General features: G+C 43.0%; 1 protein-coding gene across 1 annotated transcript in view; it reads right to left on the bottom strand.

Annotated features, from left to right (window-relative positions):
• Positions 1-15550, bottom strand: part of LOC149310332 (L-gulonolactone oxidase-like) — a 75150-nt gene that overhangs the window by 11291 nt on the left and 48309 nt on the right. Inside the window, exons 9-10 of the mRNA XM_089528371.1 lie at positions 1449-1556; positions 963-1039 (exon numbers count right to left, since the gene is read on the bottom strand). Of these exons, the coding sequence (XP_089384497.1) occupies positions 963-1039; positions 1449-1556 (185 nt within the window). The remainder of the gene's footprint in view (positions 1-962; positions 1040-1448; positions 1557-15550) is intronic.

Genomic DNA, 15550 nt, shown 5'->3' with positions numbered 1-15550 from the left:
ATTGGCAAACAGTCAGGAATTCTGGGAGTTGAAGTCTAAAACACCCAGAGAACCACTACATTATATTGAAGAACAAATATTATCTAGGATAGCTAGTATTCTACTCAAGGTTTGCTTGCTGCTGCAGCTGTTGTTATTGTTGCTGTTGTTGTTCTTGTGTGCCTTCAAGTTGTTTCCGACTGATGGCACCCCTAAGAGAAATTCAGTGTTCTCTTCCTAACAAAGGGGTTTGTGGCCTCACAAAGGATTTGAGACAAACTGGATCTCAAAGCAGTAGTCTTTCATCTTGTTTGTTTCTTGGACTGAATCTCCCAGCACCCACATGGCCAGGAGGAGGAGGATCCCACCTGCAGGAATACCCTTCCAAAACACCTGAACTGAGAACGAGAACAAATGCAGGCCTATGACTAACATCTTCAGTTTTTAATTCTTTTTCTCCTGTATGATTTTCAGCACCTTGCCTGATGAAGAAACCAGTGGAGCTTCAAAAGTTGCAGCATGTATAATGTGCATTTTTGCTGCTCCAATAAAGGTATCATTGTTTGATGGATTTGGGACCATGCAGTACTTTGCTATATGGCCAACACAGCTACCCCGCCCTGGATATCTTTTGGCAGAGTTCTCCAAACAGCGGTGCTGAATTCCCAGTATGAGATGAACTAAAAAACGCAGAAGGTAAGCAGGAAGCATTTGAGTTATCTACTCAAAACATTTACTTGTTGCGTCCACATAGACATTTGAAAGCTATATTTGGGTAACTTCTAACTGAGGCCCAGTATGGTGTGGTAGTTGCAACTTCTGGGATTCTAGGAGTCCATGGTTCGAAACCCAGCTCAGCTATAGAAACCCACTAGGTGGCCTTGGTCAAGTCCCACTCTCTCACTCTCAGAGGGTGAAGACTATACTTGATTTGACTGCATTTTCCTCCTGGCTCTGTGCTGTAAATCCACACAGAAACTCACCTGATCCAAAGAAGGAACTCCAACAGGTAATAGCCGATGGCATAGTCCCAAAACCAGTTAGCTGAGGAACAGGGGGGCTGCAAAAAAGACACCAAGGACAAGAGATGCAGGTCAAGGATGCCATGGTCACAGACGCCATTCGCACACACCAGAATCATAGAATCCTAGAATTGGAAGAGACCCCAAGGGCCATCCAATCCAACTTCCTTTTGCCATGCAGCAAGTCCCAACCCTCCCTGTGACAGATGACCATCCAGGCTCAGTTTAAAGACCTCCAAAGAAGGAGACTCCACCACCCTCTGAGTCAGCAGCATATAGTATTTATATAGCAATGACTCTATATGGTGGTTAGGACTGGACACAGCATTCCAAGTGAAACCTGATAGCGTGGTTATCCCCATCAATGGGGAACTTATACATGTGGCCTCCTTACCTTTGGCTCCCACAACAGACTTTTTGCCCTGGGCTGCAAGATGGTGGATTTACCTTGTTGGTGTGATCTTGGTAGATGACGCTAACATTTTCACTGTGGGGGAACCAAAGGAAACGGAAATATTCTGACTTCTTCAGGTGGCTCTCTAGATTGTCCAGGACCTGGGAGAGACAAAAGCCACAAGCTCATAGTTATATAGGAATGTCTCAACTTTCCCAGTCATGAGAAAAAGCAGGCTACAGGTGTGTTGAAAAACTGAGGGATGTTACACTTGCAGAACACCTTGGACCTCAGTACATAGGCTGCTACCATGCTGCAGAATTAATATAGTTTGAAACTGCTTTAACTGCCATGGCTCCAACCTTTGAAAGCTTGGATCTGTAGTTTGTTGTGGCACCAGAGCTTTCTGACAGAGAAGGCTAAATATATCACAAATCCAAAATGCCAGAAAGTCTATAGCACTGAGCCTTGACAGCTAAAACAGTGTCAGACGTATTAATTCTGCAATGTAGATGCAGCCTTATATAAAAGCATAACATCATAGAATGTTTGAGTTGGAAGGGACACCAAGGACCATTAAGAATGCCAAGTAGGAATACCCAACTAATGCATTCCTGAAAGAGACCCATCCAACCTCTGTTTAGAGACCTCCAAAGCAGTCTATTTCACTCTCAAGCAGCTCTTGCAGTAAAGAAATTCTTCCTAATATTCAATGTTTCTTCTTGCACTTTGAACTGATAGGCTTGTGTTCCGGTCTCTGGAGCAGCAAAAGACAAGCTTGTTCCATCTTCCACCTGACAGCCCTTCAGATGTTTAAAGACAGCTATCGTATCATCTCTCCATCTTCTCTTCTCCAAGCTAAACATACTCAGCTCCTTCAGTCATTCCTCTTTGGTCTCTAGACCTTTAACCACTTTGGTCTGCCCTCCTCTGGACATCTTCCATTCTGTCAATGCCCTTCATAGCCAGAAATGGACATAGACCACAGGTGAGGTCTGACCAAAGCAGAACAGAGTGGCACTATGACTCCCTTCAATCTAGAGACTACACTCTGGTTGATGCCACCTAGAGTTGCCTAAGAAGGCAAGAGCTCTACTCTCCAACTAAGCTCATATTCCACTCTCAAACAGCCAAGACGTTCTTCCTAATGTTTAGGTGGACTCTCTTTTTTGTAATTTGAACCCTCTGGTTCTTGTTCCAGTCCCTGGAGTGGCAGAAAACAAGCTCGCTCCATCCTCCATATGACATCCCTACAGGTGCCTAAAGATAGCTATCATGTCACCTCTTAGGCTGCTGCCAAGATGTAGAATCAGTGCACGTTGATATTGCTTTAACTGTCATGGCTCCATTCTATGGAAATCTGGGACACGTAGTTCTCTCTGACAGAGAAGACTAAATATCTTACAAAATCCAAGAACAAATCGGTTATATGTGTACAAGCCACTAATAGGATTCTGCTCCAAGTCTATCACTTCTGCACAAACTTTAATGATGTTCCTTGGGGCAGCAATGACTGTGAAAGTATAAACATCCTAGCTTGAGACAGGTCACGGGTGAGAATCCAGTTTCAATAAGGTAGTGCAATGGTTAAATGCAACCACAAGGTTGTGAGTTTGATCCCAGGGTCCAAGGTTGACTCAGCCTTCCATCCTTTTGTAGGTCAGTACAATGAGTTTGTTGGAGGCAATTGGCTTACAGATCGTAAACCATTCAGAGAGTGCTGACTTCACGGATAAGCGGTATAGATATGTAAATGCTATTGCGATTGCTATAGAATCTTGATTAAATGTGATCTGAGTTCTCTCACTCAGCATGAAGCTCCTGCAGAGACCCCAAATCCAGCATCACTCACTTAAATAATAATAATAATAAACTTCTGGTTCCCAGACTCCATTTATTTGACAGGAGAATATGGATGGAGGCAGCTGAGTTATTTCATTCTGAGATATTATCCTCATTGTTGATGTTGCTGTCGACTTCCACTGCCCAAACAGGCCTCATTAATAAGATGGAACTGTTTAAATCATGCCCGCTCTGCCTGCCATATATCAGCCTGAGACAGAGCTTGCAGCTTTCTGCATGATTCCAACAATTGATCTCATTGGGATCTTTTTCTTTGCTATTCTTTCGCTCAGCTCTCCTGCTAACCTCCTGAACTGTAGACAAAGATGGGTCATTTGTCAGTTCACCTCTGGATATAACCCCAGGAGAAGGGACCCAAATGCTTAGGGAGAGACGCAGAGTGCATCTACACTGTAGAAATAATACTAGGTCCTCCAGCTTAAAGATGTAGCTGTGATAGTCTGTAGAAGCAGTTATGTAGAGAGATCTTGTAGCACCTTTGAGACTAACTGAAAGATAGAAGTTGGCAGCATGAGCTTTTGTAGACTTAAGTCTACTTCCAAATGCATCTGAGGAAGTAGACGAGTCTACGAAAGCTCATGAAACTAACTTCTTTCAGTTAGTTTCAAAGGTGAGGCAAGATCTCTCTACATATAGGTCTTTCAGTGGTCAACTACTGGCAGAATTGCACTGGAGGACCTAGAGATTCCTAGAGCGGACGTTTACTCAAATCTGTGAATGATCAAATCTGCAAAAGTCCAAGTTGCAAATGTGGAGGGCCGACTGTAATTGGAATATTCCTGTGGCAAAAGAGCAGCGATGCTCCTCAGTGAGACCTTTATCTACTCATTTTCTTAGAGGCATTCTCCATGCCCATATTCCTAAGAAAACCTTATAGAAGAATATATTTCATTCACTTCTCTTTCATGACAGTTAAATGTAGGAACCCAAGGAAGTGCTTTTTTAAAAAAGCACAATTCTGTATTTCTAATATCAGGGCAAGAACAACTCCAAGGAGTTTTGCCCTTCCCTTCTTCTGAGGCTGCATAGACACTGTAGAAATAATGCTGTGTGACATGAAGGCACACACCACCACCAACAAGAAGACAACACTTTCAGTGCTATAGCTCCTTCCTATGGAATCCTGGGAACTGTAGTTTTGCAAGGTCTTTAGGCTTCTCTGCCAAAGAGTGCTAGAGCATCACAAAATCCCAGGATTCTGTAGAATGGAACCATGGCAGTTAAAGTGGTGTCAAACTTTAGTTTCCGGGCAAGGTATAAGATGCTGGTGGTTACTCTTAAAGCCCTATATGGGTCCAGAATACTTGAGGGAACACCTTCTTCCGTATTGTCCGTCCCGCACATTAAGGTCCTCTGGGAAGAATTTATTACAGCCAAAGAGATCTAGGCTGACATCAGTTTCCCAGAGGGCTTTTTCTACTACTGCTCCAAAACTATGGAACGACCGGCCGGAGGAGATCCACTACATTCCCACTCTGACAGCTTTTAAGAAAGCACTCAAGACAGATCTCTTCCAGCAGGCCTTTCCAACTTAGTTACCCTCCCCAGATATTATTATTATTATTTATTATTAACCTTTATTTATAAAGCGCTGTAAATTTACACAGTGCTGTACATACAATCTTTTTAATTGGACGGTTCCCTGCCCTCAGGCTTACAATCTAAAAAGACTCGACACAAAAGGAGAAGGGAGTGGTGGTGGGGAAGGGGCCTCTCTAGTAGGATAATACATATAAAATACATAGCAATATAGGAAATGATTCAATAAAACAGGCACCAAAAGAACATCAAATAGCAAGTGACGATTATGCAAGGCCTGGGAACGCTTCCCTGAACAGGATGGTGTTCCCAGGCATTGAGATATAGAGATATAGATATAGAAATATAGATATAAATCTGGATACGAACCTGACATGAACATGATCACAATTATGAAAAATGCCTTCTTGTCTGCTTATTTTCCTCCAAATTCTAGTTGAATGTTTTTAAATGTTTTTACTGTTTTTAATGCTTTTATACTATGACTGTTTAATCCTGTTTTAGCATTGGGAATGGGGGTGGCTGGGTATAGGGATTGTTTTCTCCTTGGATTTTATTGTAACTTTGATGTATTTTACTGTTGTAACCCGCCTGGATTCTCTGTGATAAGGCGGGCTAGAAATAAATCTTTATATTATTATTATTATTATTATTATTATTATTTCTACAGTATAGATGCACCCACACTGGCTGAGATCTTTCACTGAAAAGATGGAGAGTAACTGAAAGGTTACTGGTTATGTGGTGGCTATGCAATGCTACCTCATTAGTAATCTTCAAGTATTTAAACAGGGCTATCATATCACCTCTTAACCATCTCTTCTCCAGGCTAAACATCCCCAGCTCCCTAAGTGTCTCCTCATAAGGCATGAAGAAAACCAAATCATTGGAGATGTGATGCTGGAGAAGAGTGCTGAGGATACAGTGGGCAGCCAACAAGACAAACAAATGGGTTTTTGAATAGATGAAGCCAGATATCGCATTGAAAGACAAGATGATCAAACCGAGGCTGTTGTATTTCAGTCACATAATGAGAAGGCATGGATCACTGGAAAAGACAATAATGCTTGGAAAGGTGGCTGGAAGTAGAAAGAGAGGAAGACCACATGCCAGATGGTGGCGCAGTGGTTCAATGCCTGTCCTGCAGACACTCACTCAAAACCATAAGGCTGCTAGTTCAATACCAGCAAAAGGGCTCAGGCTTGACTCAGGCTTGCATCCTTCTGAGGAGGTCGCTAAAATGAGGACCCAGATTGTTGGGGGCAAATTAGCTTACAGCTGTAAATCGCTTAGACACTGATTGTTCAGTATGAAGCAGTATATAAATGAAGCTGTTTGTTTTGTTTGTTTGTTTGGATAGACTCAATTAGGAAAGTCACGGGCCTGAATTTGCAAGACCTAAGCAAAGCAGTGAAAGACAGTGGGGCTTGGAGATGCCTCATCCACACCATGCGTCAGGGTTGCCTTCGAGGGCAGTTGATAACAACAAAAACATTGTGGGTGCATCTACACTGTAGAAGTAATGTTGTTGTTGTTGTTGTTGTTGTTGTTGTTGTTGTTGTTGCTGTTGTCATTTTATTTAACCATCCCATGTCTCAAGGTCAGGGTGGAGGGGGTCTAAATCTCCTAGCAATTGCTAGCAGTTCTTAGAGAATTTGCTTGACCTATCTCTCAATTTTCTCATGCTCTTGGGTTTATTTGCATTTTTGACTGGCTTAAGTAGCACCTTTCCCTTCTAGCGTTTGCTGTTATGGCTGCTGACTTCTCATTATGGTTTTGAAACAGCTGAGATCTTGCAATGGGGGGTTTCCTTTCATCCCTAGTGGCTTTCCTAGATTACCCACAAATGATCTTGACTTGATTGACACCCCTGTAGTCTGTCTTTCTTGGCACTTTCTGCCTCTAACACTAGAACATGCTTTCCAGAGGTATGGCATGAAAATACCCATAATCCCCCAACCAGAGCTTCCAATCTTTCTGCTTCCAGCCACCTTTCCAAGCATTATTGTCTTTTCTTGTGATCCATGCCCATAACCCCCCAACCAGCTCTGGTTGGGGGATTATGGAAGGTTTCATCCAACACTTTTGGAGGACAGCAGAGTGGAGGAAAGCTAATCTCCAGGTGATGAGGAAGAGCCTGGAATAACTCCATTACCTCTTCACCCTTAACAAAAAAAAATCTGATTTGCTTTGGAGCAAACACAGGAGAGCGTCGAATTCATCAGCGCAGTGTCAGAACTGAACTGACGTCTTGGACGTTGCTAAATAGTTTCTAATTTCTAGGATCGTCTCCAGCTGGAAGAAAGGCACCAGGCTGGGGGGGGGGGGTTGCAGAGAAGATGGGTCACTTTGAGATTTAAAAAGGGTGGGAGACAAAGGAAATCAGTATCCAATTCTGTGTGTCACCGAGGAGCATTAGAGCAACAATTGCTGGCTGCCAAGAAGAGGTACAGTAATAAGGATGATTAAAAAGAAAATTCCCCTTCTCTTCCTTCTCCCATGCGCCAGGCAGGTTGCTTTATCTCCTAATGAGCTCAGGCCGTTCCCCTGCCCCCCCTTTTTCTCCTTGTTATTCTGGGAGCCAAAGTAAATGATCTTCTGTATTCTGCAAAAACCAAAAACTTGCACTGGAGATCATGAACCTTGCATGATGCATGAACCTTGAAAGAGCTCAGAAGTGGAGCAGGGTTTGACTCCGTTAGGCTTCGGATGGGAGATGTCTCTCCTTTTCCCAAAGGAAGGCAGACCAGGAAACTCCAGCTAGGCCTGGAAAAGAATCTGTGCCTGAAACCTTGGAAAAAGCAATGGCTCCCAGTCAGAGCTAACAACATTAGGTTAGCTAGGCCAATGGCCTGACTCATATCAAAAGAGCAGTACAGTACCAGCATTCTGTATCATCTCCATAAGTGGACTTAGGTAACTAGGAAGTTTTGTAATGTCTGTATCCAGTTATGGTACTATGTAGCAGAGTTACAAAGTACCCAATGTGCATTATGCATACCAATATGTATTGCACACCAGTGCACATTAGTCTTGATGCACATTGGATATTCTTGCCAATGTCCTGGTATGCATCTTTGCTATTAGAATAATAGAATCATAGAGACCCCAAGGGCCATCCATTCCAACTCCCTGCCATGCAGGAACTCACAATCAAAGCATCCCTGACAGATGGCCATCCAGCATCTGTTTAAAGACCTCCAAAGGAGATTCCACCACACTCTGAGGGAGTGTGTTCCACTGTCAAACAGCTTTTACCATCAGGAAGTTCTTCCTAAGGTTAGGTGGAATCTCTGTTCCTGGAGCTTGCATCCATTACTCTTGGTCCTATTCCCTGGAGCAGCAGAAAACAAGTTTGCTCCATCCTCAGTATGACACCCCTTCAAATACTTAACCTAGAGAACAGAAGGTTAAAGGATAACATGACAGCCATGTTTAAATATTTGCATATTCATGATGAGATATCTTGGAGATATTCTTTTTGAATTCTGGTGCCCAGAACTGGACACAGGATTCCAAGTGAGGTCTGACCAAAACATAATAGAGTAGTACTATTGCCACTCTTGATCTAGACCAGCGGTCCCCAAACCTTGGTCCTCTAGATGTTTTGGACTCCAGTTTCCAAAAGCCCCAACCAGCTTGGCACACAGTCAAGAATTCTGGGAGCTGAAGTCCGAAACACTTGGAGGACCAGAGTTTGGGGACCACTGATCTAGACGTTATATGGATGCATTACTCTAGGTTAGTGAATTTGTAAGTGCAATTTTGAATTCCAGCCAGTGCCAAGAGGGAGCCACCAAATTCCTTATGCCTCTGATCTCTTTTGACCAGCTGAGCATCATGGCTGGAGGAGTTGCCAGCTCCTGAAGTCATTTCTTAAAAATAATAATGAAAATTAATTGGTCTGCTGTCCGCATTCCTGACATCATTAATTTATAACGGTGTAATGCAAAGTGAGCAGCATCCTGAAGAATGGCTATATTATCATAGAACAATGTTTAAAGATGCCGTGATTGATGGCATCTGGTTTGGTCAGAGCTGATGGATGTTGTTTCTTGTTGAAACGGAGCTGGATTAGGATTACAAATGGCTGCACCACTCTGTAATATGACATAGAAAGAATGAAAGAAAGAAAAACCTTACAGACTTCTGAGAAGAGCATGAAATCACTATGAAGGATTAACTGGGAAGGAATCTAATAAAACAAGCCCTTTTCATTTGGAATTTATGATGCATTTATTGACTACAGATGATGTAAAGGGTACCGCATTTATGAATATTCAGGGAAGAATAATTGGAAATAGGATAGCACATGAGAAATGGCTATAAATCTTGACTAAGGGAGCACTTTTATCATAATGCTTGGAAGTCTCTTGGACACTGAAGAGGGATCCATGCTTTGCTCTCCTCCCTAGCCTTGTACAGATACGCTGGCAAATAAAGGCCAAGATCCAGCATCAGGCTTATGCTGTGTAAACCTACAATAAATAATAATAAAATAAAACTTTTATTTATATCCCGCTTTTCTGTGACAGGACAATCAAAGCGGCTACAACACGTTAAAATCCACATTTACAAATTGAAGTCCCAAATCCCCCCCCCCACCTTAAAACAGGATTAAACAAGTTACAATTAAAACATCTATTAAAACCACAATAAAAATACAGTGAGGACAGAGCGGTGGCTGATCCATGATGCGGGGGGCAGTCATTCTGTGGCCGGGCACTTTATTCAGGAAGGCCTGCCGGAAGAGATCCATCTTGACAGCTTTTTTAAAGCTGTCTAAGCTGGCAATTTGATGGATCTTGTCTGGCAGACCGTTCCATAGTTTGGGAGCAATTGCAGAGAAGGCCCTCTGGGAGGGAGCAGTTAGTCTGGGCTTTAAAGGCTGCAATAGATTTCTCCCAGAGGACCTGAGGGTGTGGGGTGGAGTATGTGGGAGCAGGTGAGCCTTCAAATAGGTTGGACCCAAGCCATGTAGGGCTTTAAAGGTTATAACCAACACCTTGTACTGTGCCCGGAAACTAATGCTACACCACAATCATGCTACACCACATTTCTGTGAAATATTGATGTTGTGCAACCAACCATGTCTCTGCCCATGTTCCTATTTCTTAGTCCTGTAGAATCATAGAGTTGGAAGAGACCTCAACGGCCATCCAACCTTCTGCATTTTTGGCCATTGCCTAACACTCCTATTCAGTTCACAGCTATGCAAGTAAAGTTCTGCAAGGGTAGCCATTTCCCTGTCAGCATTTCCCATATTCTGCCATGATCAACTGGGTATTGTAGTGTTTTAGATATGTAGAAGAATTATATTATCCCTGAATAATACAGTCAGTCACCCCACTGATATTAGCCATCATTTTGATCACTCCCTATTGGTTATCTAACATACCTGCTTCTTCCTGTCTTGATAGTTTTTAATTAATGGTTTTAATGATTTCTTTTACATTTCATTATTGTTATAACAGAAATTATGTTATATATGTAAGGAGGAAGGGGAGGGGGATTTATCTATATTGTATGAATTTATTAGAGTTGTATTTTATTTGTATATTCAATGTTATTATTGTACTGCATCTTTTTGTGATTGTAAGCCACTTCAATCCTACGGGAAGAGGCGGGATATAAACAGATGATGATGATGATGATGATGATGATGATGATGATATGATTAGAATGGGACAGGATGAAATGTTGGGAGGCAAAGTACTAATTTAAATTATTGGTGGTGGTTCAAAGGGATGCTTGTTCCCTGGCACAGGAATGTGCAGATGTCTGGGAGAGGAATGTTCTTAGTCTGCTTGTGGGAAACAGAAAGTAGAAATGGTGCCTGGACGTAACAGAGGCTGCATGAACATGGCTAATATGGTAGAGATTATTATTATTACTATTATTATTGTTGTTGTTGCAAAGTCAAAGGCTTTCATGGCCGGCATCCATAGTTTTTTGTGGGTTTTTGCAGCTGAATACGGGTGCAATAACTTGCGAGTAAAAGAGTCATGCAGACTGTTGCAAAAAAGTGAGATCTCTCATAACAGAAAACACCACTTTTTACTAGCTGAGACTTCCTGGAAAAGCATTTTCAATCTTCATGGACTTCTCCCACTAGCAGGATAGGAGCGAGGATGAAGAAGTTCGGTAAGTAATTTCGCCAAGAAACATCAACATTTCATAATCCTTTAGGACATTATCACATGAGCCCCGTTCCCGATACACTAATTAATGCTAATTAACCAAAATGGAAACATATCGATTTGAGAAAGCCATTATCACAAATGTGAATTTAAAGCCAAAAGCCTCACTCTTTTAGTGAAATGATCCTGTACTCTCCCTCCCATCGAGCAAAAAGCCCAAGAAAACTACAAACCCTTAGAAACGCGGAGAGGTTTGCTGCAGTGTATTCTGGATTTTTTAAAAAAAGTATCTAGGTAGGAATAAATACTTGAAGGGATGTCATACTGAGGAGGGAGCAAGCTTGTTTTCTGCTGCTCCAGAGAACAGGACCTGGAACAATGGATGCAAGCTCCAAGAAAAGAGATTCCACCTCAACATTAGGAGGACCTTCCTAACAGTAAGGGCTGTTTGACAGTGGAACACACTCCCTTGAAGTGTAGTGGAATCTCCCTCCTTGGAGGTCTTTAAGCAGAGGCTGGATGGCCATCTGTTGGGGATGCTTTGATTGAGAGTTCCTGCATGGCAGAAGGGGGTTGGACTGGATGGCCCTTGGGGTCTCTTCCAACTTTACGATTCTATGATTCTATGAAAATATTTCCATTTGTGCTCGAATTGCTTCTATAAATTCTGTGAAATGGGCAACATCATCTGGTTGGGGCTTCTGCTTAGCAAGACTACATGTGAAAGTGATCTAGGAGTCCTAGTAGACCACAAGTTGAACATGAGTCAATGTTGCAATGAGGCAGCTAAAAAAGCCAATGTGATTTTAGGCTGCATCAAAAGAAGTATAGATCAAAGGAAGTAATAGTCCCACTCTATTCTGCTCTGGTCAGGCCTCACCTGGAATACTGTGTCCAGTTCTGGGCAAAACAATTCAAATATGGATGTGGAGAAACTGGAGGGAGTCCAAAGGAGGGTGACTAAAATGGTGAAGGGTCTGGAAACCATAAAGCCCTATGAGGAATGACTTAGAGAGCTGGGGATGTTTATCCTGGAGAAGAGAAGTTTAAGAGGTGATATGATAGCTCTGTTTAAATATTTGAAAGGATGTCATATTGAGGAGGGAGCAAGCTTGGTTTCTGCTGCTCCAGAGAACAGGACCCGGAACAATGGATGCAAGCTCCAGGAAAAGAGATTCCACCTGAACATTAGGAGGAACTTCCTGACAGTAAGGGCTGTTTGACAGTGGAAGACTCTCCCTCAGTGGAGTCGAGTGGAGTCTCCTTCCTTGGAGGTCTTTAAACAGAGGCTTGATGGCCATCGCTTGGGGTGCTTTGATTGAGGAAGAGAAAGGAGTTTATCACACTGGGGCTAATTTCAGCATTAAAGATAGATTAAAGTGCATTTAAAGCATTCTGCAAATACAACAAAAATGGTGAGTAATTGTGTGAATGATTATCACATGCAGTTATACAAATAAAGTGATATTGGAAATGCATTGTTTCTGAAATCTCGAAATTAAAAAGATGCACGTTAATGCTTCTTTGTGACCACTTTATTCACGGGATAAACACCCAATTTCCTTTGTGTGATAAACTCCAAAGAGTGGGAGGACAGCAAGATGGTTTTACGTAAGGATGAATCACAGCCAAAGAAAAGAACCAAGCCTCCTCCACAAGGTAACTTCTCCATCGCAGCTGGGGAAATGGCTTTGCTCTTCATGAATATTTCAAGGACCTTCTCGCTGGCTCATTGCTTTCCACTTAATGGTCTTGCCAACACAAAGGCTGGAGGCAGGGAAAGGGCCCCTGATGCACAGGATTAACAGCAAGATTTGCTAGCACTGGCATGGCATTTCCCTTTTTCCAACAGGAGCAGATCCCACACTGGTGCTTGTACAGCCTCTTTCTGAGCTGAAATAGCCACATGGCACCCACAAGATGCTGGGCAGATATTGTCAAGGAAATGGAAGGGTAGAAAGTGCCTTCATTTTTTCAAAAAAGAAATCTGACTTTGTACCTCTTCAGCAGATTTTTGTATGCTTCCACGGAGAGCATTTTGGAAGTCCCTCTTCCAAAACTGGTTATGGTCAGGGATTGTGTCTTTCCGCTTACCTGCCATAATGAATAGGGTCAGATTTGCTGCCATTGTGTTGCTTGCTTATTACATATTTTTTGGTACTGGTAGGGATAATGGGATACATTGCTGTTGTTAACTGCCTTGGAGTCAATCTGGACTCATGGCGACCTTCTGGATGAGACATCGCTAAGACCCCTGTCCTTCACTGCTCTGCTTAATTCCTGCAACCCCATAAAACCCATGACCTCCTTAATGAAGTCCATCCATCTGGCCTATGGCCTTCCTCTCTTACTCTTTCTCTCCACCTTTCCCAGCATGATTGTCTTTTCCAATGAGTCCTTCCTTCTCATAATGTCTCTGAAGTACCACAGTCTCAGTTTAGTCATCTTGGCTTCTTCCAGGGAGGTTTCCGGCTTGATCTGCTCTAGGGCCCATTTGTTTGTCCTTTTGACTGTCCATGGGATCCTCAGCACTCTTCTCCAGCCCCAGACCTCAAATTCATCTTCTTTCTTGTTTCCTGACCCTGGACATCTTGGTCATCCACCTCTGGACAGATACCAGCTTGTCAAAAATATACTTCTTGAATAGCCCTGGCAAGAATGGTACACATTTTTCCAGGTGAGGTCTGACCAAAGCAGAATAGATTGGCAGTGCCACTTACATTGGAAGTATGCATTGTGTTATGATTTAGATGTTGGACGCGGACGTTGGGAGACGAGGGTTCGAATCCCTGCTCAGCCATGGAAACCAAGTGGGTAATCCTGAGTATTTTACCTTCTTTCAGCCTCAGAGGGAGCAAACCCCCTCTGAACAAATCATGCCAAGGAAACCCCCGTGATGGGTTCCCCTTAGAGTTTCCATAAGTTCGAAATAACCTGCAGGCACAACAACAACGACTATTTACAACAATCTGGACTCTGTCAATTAAATAGTAATAATACCCATAGCACCAGCTGATTCTGGGAGCTCCTTGGAGCACCTGAAAGTCTCTGCAACAACTGGAACAGCCTGGAACCTATTCAGATCTTGAACTCTTGCTGCTTGTTCCTTATAGAAACACCATGACACACAATGTCTTCCATTTCAGGTCGGTTCCCTGTTTAGACCTTGTTCAGGAGTTTGCACCAGAAAGCTGAGCATCTCATCCCAGCCGGAACACAATGCTCACAGGGAGAGCTGCTAGGTTATTTGCACTGTAAAGATAATGAACTTAAAAATTAAATAAAACAAACTAGATTGCAGCCAGGGATGACCTCTTCAGTGTGGAACACTTGAGAGTACATTGCTCCTTACAGATGATGAATTGAACAATTATGGCACCTACTTAACATGCAGATGCTATCTGTGATAATGGATGCAGCACTTTTCTTTGAAGGTGAGAGCCAAAGGAGTGGATGAGGAAGAGAAGGGCCACTGCCAGCAGTCTCCCCTTCCTGGTAAGTGAGTCATTGGAGTGCCTTGGCTTCCATTCCATCTTCTGAGCCCAACACTGGAATGTGACTGGTCTGGTCCAGGATGGTGTGAATTAAGTGGCAATTTGGCCAAGGCTGCAAGACTAATGGCTTTCACCACCCCAAGATATGTGATGGGTTTTTAACAAGCACTTGCTGTCCAGAACCTCCAGCTCAGGGTGCAAAGAGAGGCCCTGTGCCAGGAACACAAGGGAAACATTGGGACTGAGATCCTATATCAGGGAAACGGAGTGTACCTTTACACTCATGGAGTTACATGGCAGTTAGGCAATGCCAGGCATATATATGTCTGTACCTGGCTTCCACTCCACCAAATGCACCTGAAGAAGTAGACTGAAGTCTACGAAAGCTCATGCTAACACTTTCTTTCTTTCAGTTAGTCTCAAAGATACTACAAGATCTCTCTATGTACTGATTCTACAGACTAACACGGATATATTTTTGAATTCTAGTTGTTGTTGCTGTGAGCCTTCAAGTCATTTCCGACTTACAGTGACCCTCACATGAACCAGTTACAGGGTTTTCTGGGGCTGAGTGTGTGTGGCTCAGACATGTGGGGTTCCATGGCCAAGCAGGGAATCAACATCTGATCAATACCACCACACCATGCCACCTAGTTAAGGAGTTGCACTTGCAATGCCAAATGAAGAACAAATCCACATGCACACCTGCATGTATAGTGAGACATGCACAGTGCACACGGCAGTCCAAGCACAATGTGCAACTATGCACAATGTACCACACATACAACTCTGCTTCCACAAAACCTTGAACTGAATACAAGTATTCCTCATCAGACAACTCCACCCCTGTAGGAGAATGTAGGCCTGCTTAAGTCACCAACAGGTTTCTGTCCTGGTCCTTAGGATCGTCCAGCGATAACTCTGACTACAATGAGATGGCTAGAAATGAGAATGACTCAAGAAATAAAGCCCATGATTTCACTATGGAATACTGTGTCCAATTCTGGGCACCAGAATTCAAAAAGGATGTGTAGAAACTGGAGTGTGTCCAAAGGAAGGCAAATAAAATGGTGAAGGGTCTGGAAACCATGCCCTGTGAGGAACAACTTAGAAAGCTGG

This window comes from Sceloporus occidentalis, unplaced genomic scaffold (assembly GCF_023333645.1).
Source record: "Sceloporus occidentalis isolate IW3139 unplaced genomic scaffold, rSceOcc1.0.p SCAF_6, whole genome shotgun sequence".
In the NCBI taxonomy this organism is placed as follows: Eukaryota; Metazoa; Chordata; class Lepidosauria; order Squamata; family Phrynosomatidae; genus Sceloporus; species Sceloporus occidentalis.
The sequence above is the reverse complement of the archived record's forward strand: the minus strand, read 5'-3'. Positions and strand labels throughout refer to the sequence as shown.